This window comes from Passer domesticus, chromosome 6 (assembly GCF_036417665.1).
Source record: "Passer domesticus isolate bPasDom1 chromosome 6, bPasDom1.hap1, whole genome shotgun sequence".
NCBI lineage: Eukaryota > Metazoa > Chordata > Aves > Passeriformes > Passeridae > Passer > Passer domesticus.
Window position 1 is genome coordinate 52,863,956 of NC_087479.1, and position 16,309 is coordinate 52,880,264.

Sequence of the window (16,309 nt, forward strand, 5' to 3'; positions counted from 1 at the left end):
AAAGCATGGAGAACACAAGGAAGTGAGGCATGGCCACCACCTTGCAGGATCCTTTGGTCCTTGTCTATCCATACCACGACATTGCTCTGAGCTGGGTGGTAGCCACATGTGTCTCTTTGTACATGGGGACAGCTTCCCACAGAGCTGCTGGAACGTGGCTGTTCCTTCTGTAGCTGCTCTCATACCAATAACTATGCCAATGACTCGTGTAGGAAGAGTTTGGGGCTTTCTCATGGTTGTGTGTATGGCCATGGGAATGACAGCGACCTTCTCTGCCTTGTCATCATTCTTTGTATGGCTGTGGGGATGTCTGTGACCTTCTCCTTCCTCAGAGCCATGTCTGTGGACCTCACAGTGGCAGTGACCTTCTTTCTCGTGAGGGTGGCATCATTTTTGCTTCACACACAGAACAGCTGAAGCAAAAAGGGAAAGTATTAGAGCAGAGAGTATCTTATAACTTCCACTAATCCTCTAGCTGCTTAGAGTAAGCCCTTCCTGCCTTAATGACTTAAATGCCTGAGGCAGTTTAAAGAACAAAAAGCTTTTCCTAATGCCAGGGTGGGTGACTCTCCCACCGAAGGCTGACACCTCTCTGAACTCAGCAGGAGGGAGTTTTGAGGACAGGCTGTGGGCAGCGCCGCTGGCCCAGTGTGGTGCTCTCTTCTGGGCAGGACCGCAGGGGAAAAACCTGCTGTTCTGAGCCTTAGCCACAGAAATGTCACTTGCCTGGTAGGATCAGATCCACTGCAAGAAGCAGCTCCAGAGCAGCTTGTGTTGGTGTGGCCCAGCAGGAAAGACTGAAACCTGGTATCTGCTGAAAAGATCGGCTGGCATTAATGTGGTGACAAGGACATAGGTGATATTTCCTTTTCATTCTTCCCGATGCTAAATAATAATTCTTGCAACAGTAATGATATTAATAGAGTCATGGGAGCTGCAAGGATGGTGGGAATCAGCTGGATTACAAACATCCCACTGCTTCTGAGAGACAGGCACATCTTACAGCTTTAGTTTGGCTCAGCCTGAGGTGCGAACTCCTTGTCTGGTAAGTGGGGGTGATCACACTTCCTCACTCCCACAGCTTGGCAGGTTTCCTCTTACTGCTGCAAGGTATTCAACACATGGATTAATTATTTTTCATTGCCCTTAGCCAGGGGCTACAGCAGGGCTTGTGCTCCCAGCTGTCTGCAAAGCACTGCCCAGGGCAGGCAACAGCGTTGCCCATGTCCCTCCTGGGGCTGCTGCTGCACTGCCAGGCCTGGGGGGGACTGGCTGTGATGGCCAAATCTGGGAATCCAGGAGTCCCTTACTTCAAACCTGCTTGGCTCTTGCCCCTGCATTGCAGCAGAGGAGGAGCTGCCTCTCCCATCAGCCAGAAGCTGATGGTCTCCTTAATATGTTGTCATTTGGAATATTGCCACTCTGTGACCTCCCTGTGCTTGGCCAGTTTGAGACTGGTGGGGCAGATCTCTGTCATTCTAGGGGAGGCATGTGCTGATCCCAAGATTTCCTCTCCTTACAAAAACAACCTAAGGGCGAGCAGGAAGGACAAGTAAATGGGGTTCCCAAACTATTTTAGGAACTAGGAGCATAAATGCTTCCCACAAGACAATTCCATCAAGATGTGAACATCCTTCATCCAGAGGAACTCTTTCTTTCACAGTGCCTGGCAAACCACGATGAGTAGGTCAGCAGGATGGAGGCCAAGTGGTCCAGAGCAGTCTCTTTGGATTGGGATGTGTACCTGCCTCTCTTTCTGCAGGCAGTGCTACCCTGAATCTCAGGGAAACCATCCTCAAAGTTGACAGCTTGCAGTGGTGACAACCAGCATGATGTTTTGCACAGTGCAAAACCACTCATGTCATGAGTTTCATGGCACCCAAGCCCTTGAAGTCATCGTGGCCAAAGCAAGGCTGGGGATCATTGCGCAGCTGCCTCGGATTGCAGCAGACTGCTGGTTTCCAGGCAATGTGCAAGGGCTCGTGGATCTGCAGCCAGCTTATGAACCCTGGTTTGTCACTGCTCACTGGAGCAATGAAATAGCCAGGGTACTTCTGCTGCTCAAAGCCAGAGACAGTGTGCCAGACACCTCCCATGCTGGAAGATTTCCATGGGTACAGCAGCAGTCCTGGCTGCTCCTGCTGCATAAACCTCCCATTGTCTCAGCCACTGAAATTGCTTCCTTAGCCAGAGAACAGCTCTCTGGTGGGGGCAGCACTGCATTAGCCAAATGAGCTCCAGTCACTTCACTGTGCAGAGCTTATTTTACAGGTGACTGTAGCTGCCCACCTCCTGAAACTTCAGGAGGGGTTAATTTAGAGATACAAAGTGCTTTAGTCATGGTTTTGGTGCCAGGACCTGAGACAGAGCTGTTTGTCTGAATGTTTACATTTTACACCAAAGCCATTGGTGCTGGGTGCCTGAAGAGAAAGGCTCAGACAGATGCTGGGTCTCCTCTATACAGCAAATTTGATTTGCTGCTGTCCCAGCAGCACAGCACAAGCAATGTCATTGTGCACAGAAGGACGTGTGTCTCTGCAGATGTTTGCACACACAGAGCACACCATTTTTCTCCTTGCTACTGGTCCATTATTTCTGGACCTTTTCCTTGTTCATAGGTGCAACAAAATTTTGAGTTCTTAGGAGTATAACTAAAGAATAAGATTTAGTGCCTATTTGTTCAGTGCTGTTTGTGACCACTCTGTACTGGGATGGGCTTGGAAGAGCCATCACCTTCCAAAATTTGTGCAGTTGTCTGTGTTGACAAGAAACATCCTCTCCAGTACACACCATTTTAAGGCATGAGGTTGAAAGAGGCTCAGGAATCAGGCTCACAGGTTGTTTTTGATTGTCAGTCATTATTTCTGCCCAGGGTGTGTGCTGGAGCACGGCCCACATGCTGCACAGAAAGGAGAGATCCATGCAGGGCCCTTCCCTCTTTCTCAGGCTTCTGTGAGGCTCCTGCAGTGCTGGAAACCTCTGAATAGTTGTTGACCCAATACCAAGGCTGAGAAGGTTGCAGGCATATGGCAGTTATGTTTCTGGGCACTGGTACATTGCAAACTGAAGCAAATAAGAGATGTGCTGAATTTGCAGTGTGTATGAAGGGGCAGGAGGCCCATGGAGACCCAGTTCTACTTTGTCTTGGCAGGGGAAGTCTCACTGTGGCAATATTGTCCCATTTTTCCCAGTGCTGTGTGCTGGGAGCGTAGCCACATTCACTCTGAAGCTGCCCATATGTTCACACCATTTCCAAGCGTGACTGACAGTGAGCCAGTTCCCTCCGAGCATCCTGAGATATCCCAGACTAATTCATCCTTTGTACATAAATATTCTTCCTATGACATTTGGGATGTACATTCTCAGCTTGGAGAAGGCCAGAGAAGGCACTGGGATATGTGACACACCTTGACTAACTGTGCCTGTTACAATACCTTCACAGCCTAAACAAGGTCCCAAAGGCACCAGTGCCAGGGTGTCAGTGTCATCCAGAGATGGCCCAGTTGACATTTTGCCGAGGAAATTGGCCAAAACGGCTCATTTCAGGAGGATCAGAGCCTTGGGGGGATGAAAACCAATTCTCTTGGCTCAAGAGCAGATACATGAGCAGAGTGGAAAACTTACACTTTTATTTGTTGAAATGTTTCTGCTTTTTTTTTTTTGGTTAGTAACTGAGCTTCAGAAATGCTCCAAGTATTTCATCTGGTGCTTCCAGAAAAAGGCATCTTTAAATGTTTGTTCCAAACCTTTTTCATCAAAAGGTTTCAACAACAACAGGCAAAGGAAGTGTTTTTAATCAATTCCTTCTGAAGGTACTGAAGGGAACAAAATATTCCAGGGAGAAAAGAAATTGAACTTTTCCTTTTTACAAACCCAATTCTAAACCCTGCATTGTAGCCCACACTAATCCCATGTGATTGGACTGCACAGTGTCCCTAGGCCTGGGCAACACCTCAGCCTTGCTGCAGAGATCAGGTCAGAAGGGCCAACAAAATATCCACATTCCCAAAGGAGAATCACCTGGCTCAGGATCTCACTCAGGGACCCAAAATGTTTGCCCAGAAAAAGGTATCACCCTCTTGAATTATGATTTCCATCTTGTTGGAGCAGGGATTATTTGCAATTTCAGAAGTTTTCTGCCATTTGAGTGAAGTGCTCAGCAGCCAGGCACAGCCCAGCAAGTCTGCAAGTGCTTCATGTGATGCCTAAGATTTTTTGCTTTTTATATTTTTAATATATTTGTAGCTTTGTAGATTGCTAAAGCAGTAGCTTCTAGTAGTTTTCCTCTCTTTCTTCCCTACATTTAGGAACAGTAGGATAACTTTATAAATATTGTGTAGTCTTATTTCAAGAAGAGAACTAACTACAAGGATGTTCTGTTTTGTAACCAAAATGTGGACCAGACATAATAAAAGTGAGGCAAAAGAAAGCTCTGGACTGCTTCCAGTGGGCACCCCAGGAATTCTTACCTAACCAACTAACCTTTTAAGTGGACAGTATATGATAAGTATACTAATTGGCTAACCTTATAAAAATTGTAGAATTACTATACCATGTGTGATTTTTGCCATATAGTGTACTTGCAAGCTTTCAAGTAAAGATTTGCTTTTATATTCACTCTAACATTGTTGGAAATATCTTTTCTATTTTCCAGGCACCACATGCACCTCCACCCCTTCCCTTCACTCAAGTACTAATTATTGTTGAACTAGTCCTTTAATATTTAATTGCCACCTTGACTCCCCTTTTCATCTCCTCCCTTCCCAGGCGCCTCAGAGCCTCGTGCAGGCTGGTCCTTCCTGTGTTTGTGCTCCCAGTCAGCTGCACCCCTTGACCCTCTGCACAAGAAAAGCCAGTCTTCCTGCTGAGCCCAGTTGGAGTCCATGCAGCATCCGTGTGAAGCGGCGCCGCTGGAGCCCATGGAGATCCTTCAGTCCAGTTCAGACCCTGGAGCCAAGGTTGGTCTCTGGAGCTTGCTTTTGAGTTCTGCTGGCAAAGGGAAATGAGCTGCTTTGTTAGGCTTTAATGGAGTTTGGCTGGGATGAGAGGCACCGAATTTGCCACTTTTTTCTTCTTGCATCAGATTCAAAGTGGGTCACTACTATTCATGTAGCCCCAAAGCAGCCATATGTGGAATAATTGTGACTTTTTGGAGCTTAAAAAAGTGCATGTGACCACGTCAAGAGCAACCTGGCTCCTGGCTGCTCATTTGCAGCTTGTGAGCCCGGGCCACTGGACTGTCCATGTCCTCCTAGATCCAGGCTGAAGCCATGGGCTGGAATGGGGAACCTCCCTCGGCCCCTGCTGATGACAGGGCAAACAAGTTGCTGTCTGCAGCATTCCATGCTTTCCCCAAGGACTACATTTCCATAAAAGATGAAAAAACCTGCCTGACTGGCTGTCCTGGCCACTTTCCACATCCTCACACCCTCCCAAGGCTGGGTCCTGTGTCCTACATCTGAAGGCTGGGTAGTGAACAAGGTCAGCAAACCTGTACTGTCCCTGCTAAGTGTGTCCGCAAGTGGGAAAAGTGGACAGGTTAATTTTTCATTTGCTCAGCCTATGACCACTTCAGAGGTCTTACACTGGAATGACAAGTTTTCAGGAGCAGAAAATATTGGGAGAGCTGACAAGATCATGGTTTTTCAAGGTGACATTAAACACGGGTATGCACAGAACTCACCCACAGGACTTGAGGCAGGACCCTGCAGGCTGTGATGATGTACAGGAAAGGGGAAAAGAGGGGATGTCTTGTTCCAAATGGGAAGAGGGCTGCTCTGCACATCCCGAGACGTTTCTCTGCTGTGCCATGATTGGTATCCCTGTGGAAGTACCAACAGGCAGCTATGATCCTTACTGCTTTTAAGCAGGACCAAACTGCCATTACATCCTTTAACTGTCTTTGGTAGTTTTAATTTTAATTGTATATTGATCCATTTCAAAACAAATGTCTCGGCAGCCCTTTGATCCCCACGAGTCTCTCCAGCTAAAGCCCATTTAAGGTTTTAAAAAACCATTTAAAACCACCAAGTTTTTCCTGGTGCCTCTTCCCAGTCTAAGGAATGCTACCTTTCTTCTGGCTGGAGGAAACACCTCAACCCCTTTTTAATCCTGCAGTGCAGCTGCCTGAAGGATGAGAGCTGGGGGAGGCAAGGGAGGCAAGAGGAATTGCCTTATTGTGTGTTTGGTAGGAAGTATGCCTCCAGGCCTCCGGGAACTCTTCTTTGATACACTGTGTTCCCATCCCTCCCTCTATCCAAGGCCTGGAGAAGGATTGCTAGTTCAGCTCAGGAGCCTCGGGCAGCACATTGCTGCACACAGCCGTGCCTTGAGACTCAGCCCTGTGCCTTATCTGCAGTCCTGACACATAATATAGAAACAGCCTCCCACAGCATCCAGACTTCAGCTCCTTCAGTGGGCTTCTGGCAGCTGCCTCCCAGATCCTCCCAGCAGTTCCCGAGTGCCATCTGTTGACTCGATAGCGGTCATGCAAAAAATGGAGAGGAGCCAGGATAAGGCTGGGTGAAGTGCACTTGGGAAAAGTGGCAGCATGGGACTGAGTGGTTCTGGAGGAGTTTCACAGAGTGCAAAAGGAAAAGGAGAGAGGATTTCAAACCAAAGCAGTTCCTGCTGGTGGAAGGGCTGATGAAGGGATGCCAGGAATGCTTCTTGGGGCAGGCAAGTTTGCATTTTTTGAAGAATCAGATTCTTTCCTTCAGTCTTTGTGTAAGGCAGAGAGACAGAGACTTACTGATAAAATATGGGGCAAAACTTTATGCCAGCTGCTGAGTGATGTCCTGGAGCAGGGAGATGGCAGACTGCTGTCAGGGATGGCTCTTTGTGCCAAAACTGAAAGGCCTTGCAGCACACAATTAGAGAAAGGGACTATTTCACTGTCACAAGCACAAAACTGAGAGGTCATTGCCCTGCTTTCCTTCCTTGGCCCCAGAAAAATCTCCAGCACACTTTGGCCCAAGTGGAGGGCGAGGGCTCCAAGTAGGCAGCTGGAGGCTGTGCTTAAGGACAGTCAGCTGAGCCCCTGTGCAATGCAGCCACAGCAGGGCAATGCAGAAAAGCCCCTTTTAGATCCTCTTGATTCCTCCAGCTTCCAGGCTTTCCTGAAGGAAGCTGCTGTCCACCCCAGGGACTGCTCCTTCAGGGGCAGCCTGAGGTTAGCAAGAGCTGACAGATCCATGAAGCAGAAACCACAGAGCCAACCTGGGTACACTTCATGTGCCCACTGTGCTGAGCAGTTTCAGAGATGGCACCAGCCAGAGCACAAGAGAGCCCAGAATTAGACCATCCCACCAGGGGATGGGATTTTAAAGAATAAAGAGATTAACTCTAGGTGTGGTGTACAAATTGCTGAGTGAGTAATGAGGCTGGTTTCTCCAGATGTCCTTCCTGTTGAACATGGATGCAGGAGACACTCACTGTCTGAAGTATTCTGTCAAGCTGCTGCATGTGCCACCAAGGGCTGCAGAGAGCAGGATTGGTGTCCTGCAGCCACCCAGGTGGGGGTGTTGGTGTGAACAGGATTCAGTGTGTCCTGAAGTCCTGCAGGACTCCCAAAATGTCATGCATCCAGCACACCCTGCTCACTAGAGCAGGAGACTAGGAACTTTCTCTGGCTCCTCTCCTTCCCAAAACAAACCTCTGGGTATTGGAATCCCTGGTGCCTGGATGATGGTCCAGAAGGATTGCCCATACCTTGATGTAGGCACAGACCTCATCAGAAGGCAATGCCAGTTTTGGGATTGACACTGCACTTTAGAGAAAATCAGGGGTTTTGACAGCTTTTTACTGGGGACAGCTGTGGTGTTACTGCAGCCCTTCCTGGCCACAGTGCTGAGAATAATTAAATGTACTTGCATATTAATAATGCCATAAATCTTGGAACATTTATAGGGTTCTGTTTTCTCCTCTGACTGTCCCAAGGGCACAGGCAGGTCCCCAAACCAGCCTGTTTTGCCCCACTGCTGCAGCAGCAGAAGCTACTTCCTTGACTGGGCCCTTTTGCCCCTGGGTTTCTGTGTCTGCAGTGTTCACTGAGGGTTCCCATTGATCTCAGATGATGATGTAGAAGTAGGTGCTTGTCATTTGTGGCACTCAGACATGGTAAAGGACAGCTGAGACATGTCAGCTCTTTGTATTGAGGTCAGGAGCAGCTGAGACTGCCCTGGAGGGAAATGCAGCTCTCCTCTGACATCAGCAAAAGCAAAGGTATTTTAGGGATCTTCACCCCTGTTTATGGCACTGCTCATTGCTTGGTCAGAGCTTGGTCACACTGCCAGGAATGGCAGGGACATAGGATGCCATGGCTGTGAGGTCTGGAGAAGTCTGGAGAAGCTCCTTGTGAGCAGTTGGCTTAAGCCTTGATAATTTGAGCATCATATGGGCAGCACAAGAAACCCAGCTGTACATGGTGTTCACCCTGCACTGCACACAGAACCCAGCCTTGGAGTTTGGGGTAATGGTTTCTGTTTTAACCTGAACCTCAGCATCAACATAGTGTGCAGTGTCCTTGAGGCAAGAGACATGACCACCACACAAACAGGATAATGCACAGGATAATGCGCTGGGGTCCCTCACCCCAAAAGGCCACGCAAGGACTTGCACTCGCTTCCTTCAGGGTGGCCTTTTGGCAGCTGTTGTTTTGTTTTCTTGCCTCGCCTGGCTGCCAGCAGGCACGGGGAGCAGACAAGCCGTACTGCACCATGGGAGGGTGCTGGGGGGAGCACATTTTGGGTGCCGGGGTTTACATCCCTCGCCGGGGCAGGTTGTGGTGGCTGGCTCAGGACAAGGTGCCTCCTGGCAGGCAGATAACAAACAGAAACACAGGCAGTGCTGGATGGTGCCTGTGCTGGTGAGGGCTTCAGTGTTTCCATGAACACTGACTCCCTGACTCAACCCAGTCCCTGGGTGACCTTGTCCCTGTGGCTTCCAGCCCAGCTAAAAATGGGATATCACTCTGGCCTCAAAAGAGAGTGTGCCAGCTTGGAAAACCAAGACAGTGCCATCCCACAGTTCCCCTGCATTCCCAGGCCAAGGTAAAGCTCCACATGATTCTGCATCTCCTGCACAGCTGTGTCCACCACAAACCTCTTGACAAGCACTTGGGCTCTAGCAAAGCTCTTTTTCCCAATTTTCTGCCCACAGCTGAGTCTTCATTTCCTTCATCAAGCCTGAATCCAGAAGCACTGCCTTGGAAATGGTTTCAATTTCCTTTCATCATTGGGTAGCTACTAATTAATATAGGTCAGTCTGTCCCTCCAAGAGCTTTTACTAAGCTGTGCTTCCAGCTCCTTAGTGCCTTAGCCGTGATGTCCAAGTCATGTGCAAAGAAGGGACCACATTCTGAGTTCTGCAAAGTCTTTGGCAGACTTCCCTTAAACTCCAGGTTTCAGGTCAGTCTTCTTGGATTTTGTGAGGAGTTGACCTGCTTAAAGGTCTTAGAGTGGACAGTGGGCAGCAGTGGACCAGCTTGGTTTTTTTAAAATATGAGCACAGCAGGGCCCACATTAAGGCGGGGCTGTGCATCAATCCTTGGGCAATAAAACGTTCCCTGGTGTGCTTCCATCTCCTGTTTGCCTCACACTTGATCTGTGTCCCTTAGGACGGATGGAGTGGGCAGCCAGTCTGTGCTGAGGGACAATGTAGCACATGGCCAGGACACATGGCTGAAGTTTGTTCAGCCTGGAGGAGACTCATCGGGGTCTGCAGCTTCCTCACAGGGGGCAGTGGGGGGAGCAGCTCTGATCTCTGATCTGTGACCAGGAACAGGAGCCGAGGGAACAGCTGGAGCTGTGTCAGGAGGGTTTGGCTGGATGTCGGGAAAAGGTTCTTAACCCCAGAGGGGGGTCAGGCACTGAGCAGGCTCCCCAGGGAGTGGTCATGGCCCCAAAGCTGCCAGAGCTCAAGGAGCTTTTGAACAATGCTCTCAAAAACAGGGTGGGATTGTTGTGGTGTCTGGGCAGAGCCAGGAGTTGGGCTGGATGATCCTGTGGGTTCCTTCCAGCTCAGGATATCCTATGGTGAGGTAAGGGTTCATGTGGTGATTCAAGATGCAGCAGCTGAATGCTGTTCCCTCAAAGCCCCGTTGCTACTTGTGACTCTCCTGAGGGTTGTTTTGGCAGCTTTCAGACAGGGACTTACAGGAGTCCCTCTGCTTTGGCTGTGTGCTTCCTGCTAGCCCTGCTGCCAGCTGGTGATGCCCACCCCACAGCACTCTTCAGTTCCTTCCTGAAAGAAAGGCCCACTTTAACAGTGGGGAAATCATTCCCAGAGAATACTGAAATTAAACAGAAAAAGGCAAATCTGACCCATGTTTTCCCATGCAGGCTCGTGCACGCACTCACACTCACAAGACATCCAGCACCCCAGATATTTCCCGGCCCCGCCAGGCGTGGAGCCAGCCATGCATAACAAACAACACGACCCCGTGAATGGCCACGCAGCGAAGCCAAGCTGTTTGCCTGATCCATCCGTCATTGTTCACCCGGCTTTTCCCACTTTGAACGAGGGTTTGTGGCATCAGGAAGTTAAAAGGAGTCAGGAGGGGGGGAAAAGGGGGAGTGTTTCTTTTAAAAAGAGAGTGAGATTGGAGAGGAGGACACAGGCACTCCAAACCCTGTCTGTGCTTGGTATATTAGGCAGTCAGTGCTCTTGGCTGGGAGCCCAGACGAGGCTTTTGTAATCAAAACATGATCTTGTATGCTGTGCAACCAGTGCTGAGAAAGGCCGTCTGATGGCTCTCCTCTTTTAGCTCTGCTCTGGAATCCGCCGGGCTCCGCCGCCGATGTCCAACATGCACCGAGCTGTGAGTGCTGCCTGCGCGGGGCCTGGGAGGGGCGGGGGCGCTGGGGTCCCTCACCCCAAAAGGCCACGCAAGGACTTGCACTCGCTTCCTTCAGGGTGGCCTTTTGGCGGCTGTCGCTTTGTTTTCTTGCCTCGCCTGGCTGCCAGCAGGCACGGGGAGCAGACAAGCCGTACCGCACCGTGGGAGGGGTGCTGGGGGGAGCGCATTTTGGGTGCCGGGGTTTACATCCCTCGCCGGGGCAGGTTGTGGTGGCTGGCTCAGGACAAGGTGCCTCCTGGCAGGCAGATAACAAACAGAAACACAGGCAGTGCTGGATGGTGCCTGTGCTGGTGAGAGCTTCAGCTGCAGCTGTCAAGGAAGAGGATATTTCTTAAAAAGAGCGGATACATTTGCTTACGAAGAAGAACGTTAGTACGGGCCGCTCCTGTCCCCTTTCCCTCCCCCCACCTCCTGCCATTCACACTTTCCCAACCCTGCTGTCTCCGAGGTCTCGCTGTAGAAGCAGGCGATTGTAGAAGTGTGTAGGAAAACACTGCACGCAGAGACAGTCTGGAGTGAGGTGTCCCTCCAGCCCCCAAGGAGCTGCGTAGCTAGTGTGTGTGCCACTTAGGAGAGGGGCTGTGACACAACGGGATGTCGTCATTTAACTGAAGCCTGAAGACGATAGCTTTCCATTTTCTCCTTCTGTGACATTTTAATTTGCAATAGAATGAGGCCTCTCGTTCCGTGGCTATGCCCTGCTCCTGGGGAGGCTTTGGGTTCAGCTGATTGCTGATTCAAAGCCATCGCACGTTTGCTCTGCCAAAGCCATTTATAACTCTCTGTCGCGGTGACATACGGGCACCTTGGCTCCCCGGAAGAGCTTTACTCTGGGGAGGGCACGCTGGAGCCACTTTCCATCCTGAGCATCAGCTCCAGCACGGGCTGGGGCAGCGGGTTCGTTCCAGAAACGGAGGAGAGGGCACGGCCCCCTGTTATCGGCTGGCTCGGCGCGGCAGCTGACGAGCAAACGCTGACTGGGCTGAAGTCTACAATGGGTGAGCCCCTGGGAGCTGAGCGTGGGCTCCACACGCTGCCCAGCTCTTCGGCTGCGGGGCCCGGCTGTGCGGGTGAGTGACCCCTCCCGCCCACAGCTCCTAGCATTTGCTGAAACAGGTTGTGCAGAGAGAAACACCGTAATGGCTTCGTTAATAAAAGGGAGGAGAAGTGCTGAACACCAGCAAACTTTCCTTCCAGTGACTTGTTTCCAGCTGGAAATGGAAGGACCCCCTCCCCCCCGGTACCAGCCGTCTTGCAGCGTAGACAAAATGCTGACAAATGGGCAGAGGCAGAATAGCCTGACAGGCCTTTTCCATTTTTTTGCTTTGAAAAGAGAAGAGCGCAAATACAACCTCTGCAGGAATTTAAAAATTTTTCTCAAGCCGGCAGCTCTGCCAGTTCTCCTTCAAAAGAATCTGAAGATGAAAGGGGTGTGTTTGAGGGCATGCACCACTTTGATCCCACCCTCAGCAGCCAACACCCCAGAGCTTGGTAAACAGTGAACCTGCCAATTTAGCGCTCCCAGAACAGCTACTGTTCAGGTAAACACCGAATTTGGCTTTAATCAGCCTTGCAAAATGCCCATGGAACTGTATCCACCCACAAAAGCAATCTGCTCACCTGTCGTATACCCGATGATGAATGGCAATGGAAAAGCCATTTGTTTCCCACAGATCTTGACAAAATCTTATTGTCCAGCAGAAGAATGTGTGGAGGCAGTTTAAATGTCCTTGTTGTCCCACTTGGACACAGATGTGTGCCTGTGTCCCTGTGTCCTGGCAGAACAACCCTTGGCAGGGGTTGTTAGATCAGATACCCCTGACAGGGGACGCCAGTGGAGATGGGCTGGCGCAGGAGCTGCGGTCTGTGTCATGAGCAGGTTCTGCTGCCTTTCCCTCACTGATGTCTGACACCCAGCACACCTCCTCCATGCCCCAGAACACGCGAAAGTGAGGGTCATGTACTGTGTGCAGATAAGCAGGGAGTTAACTCTGGAGCCCACTGACAGCCATCAAAGTGGGGCAGCAGCACTTTGCTCAAACTACCTCATTCCTGAACAAAAATTGTAAGAAAAGGAAAGGTGAATTCTGTCAGGAAAAGACTCAGGGAGAAGTGATGGGAAAGACTCTTTCATTTCCCACCCTGTCCAGACAGAAGGAGCAGGCTTCATCCTGTTGGTAAGATGACTGAGAAGAACTTTGCTCCTTGTGTTTCAGGATGCTGCTGTGGATGATGCTGTGTTAAGGAAGAAAGAGCAGAAAGATGTTGAACTTGATAAGAAAATCTTGGCTTTGCGGAAAAAAAACGAGGCGCTGATACGAAGGTACCAGGTGAGTCTGCAGGTCCTTACCTTCCCCAGCTCTCAGTGTAAAGAAGATTGTCAGCACAGTCAGAATGACTATGTTACACAGATACCATGTTTATATTGGAAACACTTGGAGCAGGTGGGCAGAGCTCTGCCTTTAGCTTAGGCTTTACCTTAGCCTTTAACTACAAGTCATGAGTTGCTTTGGAGAACAGACAGTGACACTTTCTGCACTGCTGCAGCATCTCCTCTCCCACTGCCACCTTCCTCTGTCTGCATCCCATAACTGGGACACAAGTTGGTCCACTCCCTCTTAGAGGTGGGTCTGTTTAACAGAAATAAACAGGAAAATGAACAGCATCCAGATACAGGCTGGTGATAAGGGGTATCTGTGTTTCAGGAAATAGAAGAGGACAAAAAGCGAGCAGAACAGGAGGGAATGGCTGTTACCTCCAGGAGGCCCAAGCAGGATGGACTCACTATTACCATCACCAAAGCTCACAACGTAAGTGGTGCCTCTCCTTCACCACAGGCCAGCTCTCACTCCAGTCTTGCTGCTGCAAAGTGGCATTTCTGAGAGGCCATCCACAACAAAGTTCTTTGAGGCACAGGAAATACATCCTAAGCACTAAAAAGTGTGGGTAAATTCTGCAGAGATGTCATGTCAGATGTGAGTGATGTGAGGTGTCATGATCAGAGTGATGTGAGGTGCTGCACACACATTTCCAGCCATGCCCAGGCACCTCTCCCCATGCACAAAGACATAACTGGCAGATGGCTGGGTGTGTGGACAGGCACACTTGGCCCTGGACAGGTCCCAGGTGTCAGTATCACTGCAGGTATGTAGGCAGAGTATATCAGGTGTATGTGTGTGTGTCACTGGAGGCATCAGGAGTGCCTCTGAGAATGCCATAGGCTGGGAAGACTTATGGTCTCCTTAGGCTTGGGGAGTGAGCAAAGCAAGTGGCCCTGGGCCAGAGGCTGTGAGTCCCAAGTTTCCTTCCTAACTGGACCAAATCTGATAAGCTCTGTCCACCCATCCTGGCAGCGTGGGGCTTGGGAAGCCAGTCCTGCCTTAACCCCTTGGTGAACTCTGCCAGAGCTCATGCAGAGCCTGCTGAGCCAGCCCACCCTGCTTTCAGCACTCTGGGTTGTTGGATCCAGGCCAGTGCATTGCTCCTGTCCCACCCTGGCCACGGCCCTCGCCTCTCTCGGGGTGCGCTGCTGCACACATTTTTCTCTCATACAGGACCTGAAAGATGCAATTACCCAGACTGAACACTATGGACAAGATAGCCCAGCCCTCTCGATGGTGAGCACCACCCTCAGCCATCCACTTGGCTTCCAAGGCCACCTTCAGCAGGACTTAGGCTTTCCCAAGCTAACTCAGTGTGCTGCAGAAAGAGATGAGGATGGCATTTCTTTTCCATAACTCTGGCATTTTAGTCTGAAATGTCAGATTTGTAAGTGCAAAGGATTTTTCAGCCCTGCTGTCTTTGTGGGTTTTGCTGCTGAGCAGACAACAAGCCCCTTGTTCCCCAGGAATGTCACAGCAGTGTGCTGGGCACAGAGAACTTCCTGGGGGCAAGGGCTGTTCTGTAGCTGCCTTTCCGCTTGTGTGCAGGTGTGTTTGGGGAAGGGAATCACATCCCTCAGTCAAGGGTCTGGATTTGCTAATGGAAGTGGTTCATTTTCCAGGACAAAAGGGTGGTGAGTGAGAAATGGGGAAGCCCCTGTCCTACAAGCCCTGGGTTTGGTATTGGCAGTGAGGAAGAGGAGGAGGAGGAGGAAGCAGATCATATGTTCACATTCAGGATGGGGAAGAGGATGCAGCTGGCTGTTACCATGGACAACAAAGCAAAGGTGAGTAGGGAAGAGGATTGCTCTTACACTGCAGCCTCTTGACTTACAAAGGGGCTTCTGTTCTGCCTCTCACTTGAGCTTTCTGTCCAGCATGCCACATCCAAAGGGAATAGTTCCCTTACTGTTTGTTTCCTCTCATTTCACAGTTCTTCAACACAACCTCAGAGCTACCACATGCTTCCCTCTCTATATCTGATTCCCAGGAATCAGCTCTCAGGCCTTGCTAACCCCCTCAGCAACACCCTCCACCCAGCCAGGTGGAACCAGTTCCCTTTCAGAGGGATTAGTTACCTTATTGCCCTCCTGGGCCACTCTGGTGTTAAACTGTGTTGCTGTGCCTGGAAAGAGGGGCTTGCTTGGTGACACTGGTGTGACTGAATGAGGCACCACCATCCTTCCTGTGACCACTGCAAGGTCCCAGCACCAGAGCTCCTCAGCTGTGTAGAAAACCACTCACATCCAACCATCAATAACCTACAGTTAATCACAGTCAAGCAAGATGCCCCAAAGGCAAGCCAGCTGGAGAATTTCACAAACTGGACAGAAGTCCAGGGGTTTCCTTTGTTCCCCTGTTCTTTTTCCTGGCACACCTTGGATGAGTATTTTTAACACAGCCTCTGCAATCTGGGGCATGCTTCAGACATGAGATGGACACATCTCACCTTACAGTGACTCTGTATGGGGAGTGGTGTAGTTCTGACTAAGCTAAAGAGCTGGTGCCAGAGTCCCAGATCTCTGTCAGGCAGGGAATGACCCAGGACAAGCCCTGTGGAGGGGAGGAGTTGGCTCTGCCACGCGCTGTGGCTGTAAACCTGCTCTCTGTCCCTGTTGGCTCTGCATGGGTGCTCTCCTCATATGACATCTCTCTCTGGGAGCTGGGGCATCAAGGACCAGGATTTCCCAACATGGGACAAGCAGGCTGGGAAGTCACCCAGACGTTTAAAATAGGAAACAAGGAAAGAAGACACATGTCAGCAGATACATTGAGCAGATTGTGCCTTCAGGCAAGGCAGCTTAGCCAGAAGCAAAATGGGGAGGGAGGGAGGGAGGGAAGAAAGAAGGGAAGGAGTGGTAAAGGGAGGGAAGGCAAAGGGTATTACACAGAAAATCTGGTGGTCTCCCAGCCTGGAGGTGTCTAGCTGCCACATCTCTGTTAAATAGCTGTTTCCTGTATTTCCTCTGAGTCTTCCTTGCCATCTGCTCAATAAATGCAGGGTTTGAAGGCTTTGCCAGCACCAGCCTTCACACTGTGCCTTTTAACATCCAGTAGCCCAGGGATAGTG

The 16,309-nt window shown here is 50.3% G+C and overlaps 1 protein-coding gene across 5 annotated transcripts in view; it reads left to right on the top strand.

Annotated features, from left to right (window-relative positions):
* CCDC9B (coiled-coil domain containing 9B) overlaps window positions 1-16,309 on the top strand; it is a 58,042-nt gene that overhangs the window by 20,714 nt on the left and 21,019 nt on the right. For 2 of the 5 annotated variants that reach the window (XM_064425637.1, XM_064425639.1), the window contains exons 1-6: window positions 9,309-9,407; window positions 10,766-10,819; window positions 13,075-13,188; window positions 13,564-13,668; window positions 14,413-14,475; window positions 14,862-15,026. In XM_064425637.1, the coding sequence (XP_064281707.1) occupies window positions 9,324-9,407; window positions 10,766-10,819; window positions 13,075-13,188; window positions 13,564-13,668; window positions 14,413-14,475; window positions 14,862-15,026 (585 nt within the window). In that variant the 5' untranslated portion in view covers window positions 9,309-9,323. Of the gene's footprint in view, window positions 1-4,767; window positions 4,959-9,308; window positions 9,408-10,765; window positions 10,820-13,074; window positions 13,189-13,563; window positions 13,669-14,412; window positions 14,476-14,861; window positions 15,027-16,309 lie in introns of those variants that run through there. The other 3 variants (XM_064425640.1, XM_064425641.1, XM_064425642.1) reach the window with 3 other exon arrangements.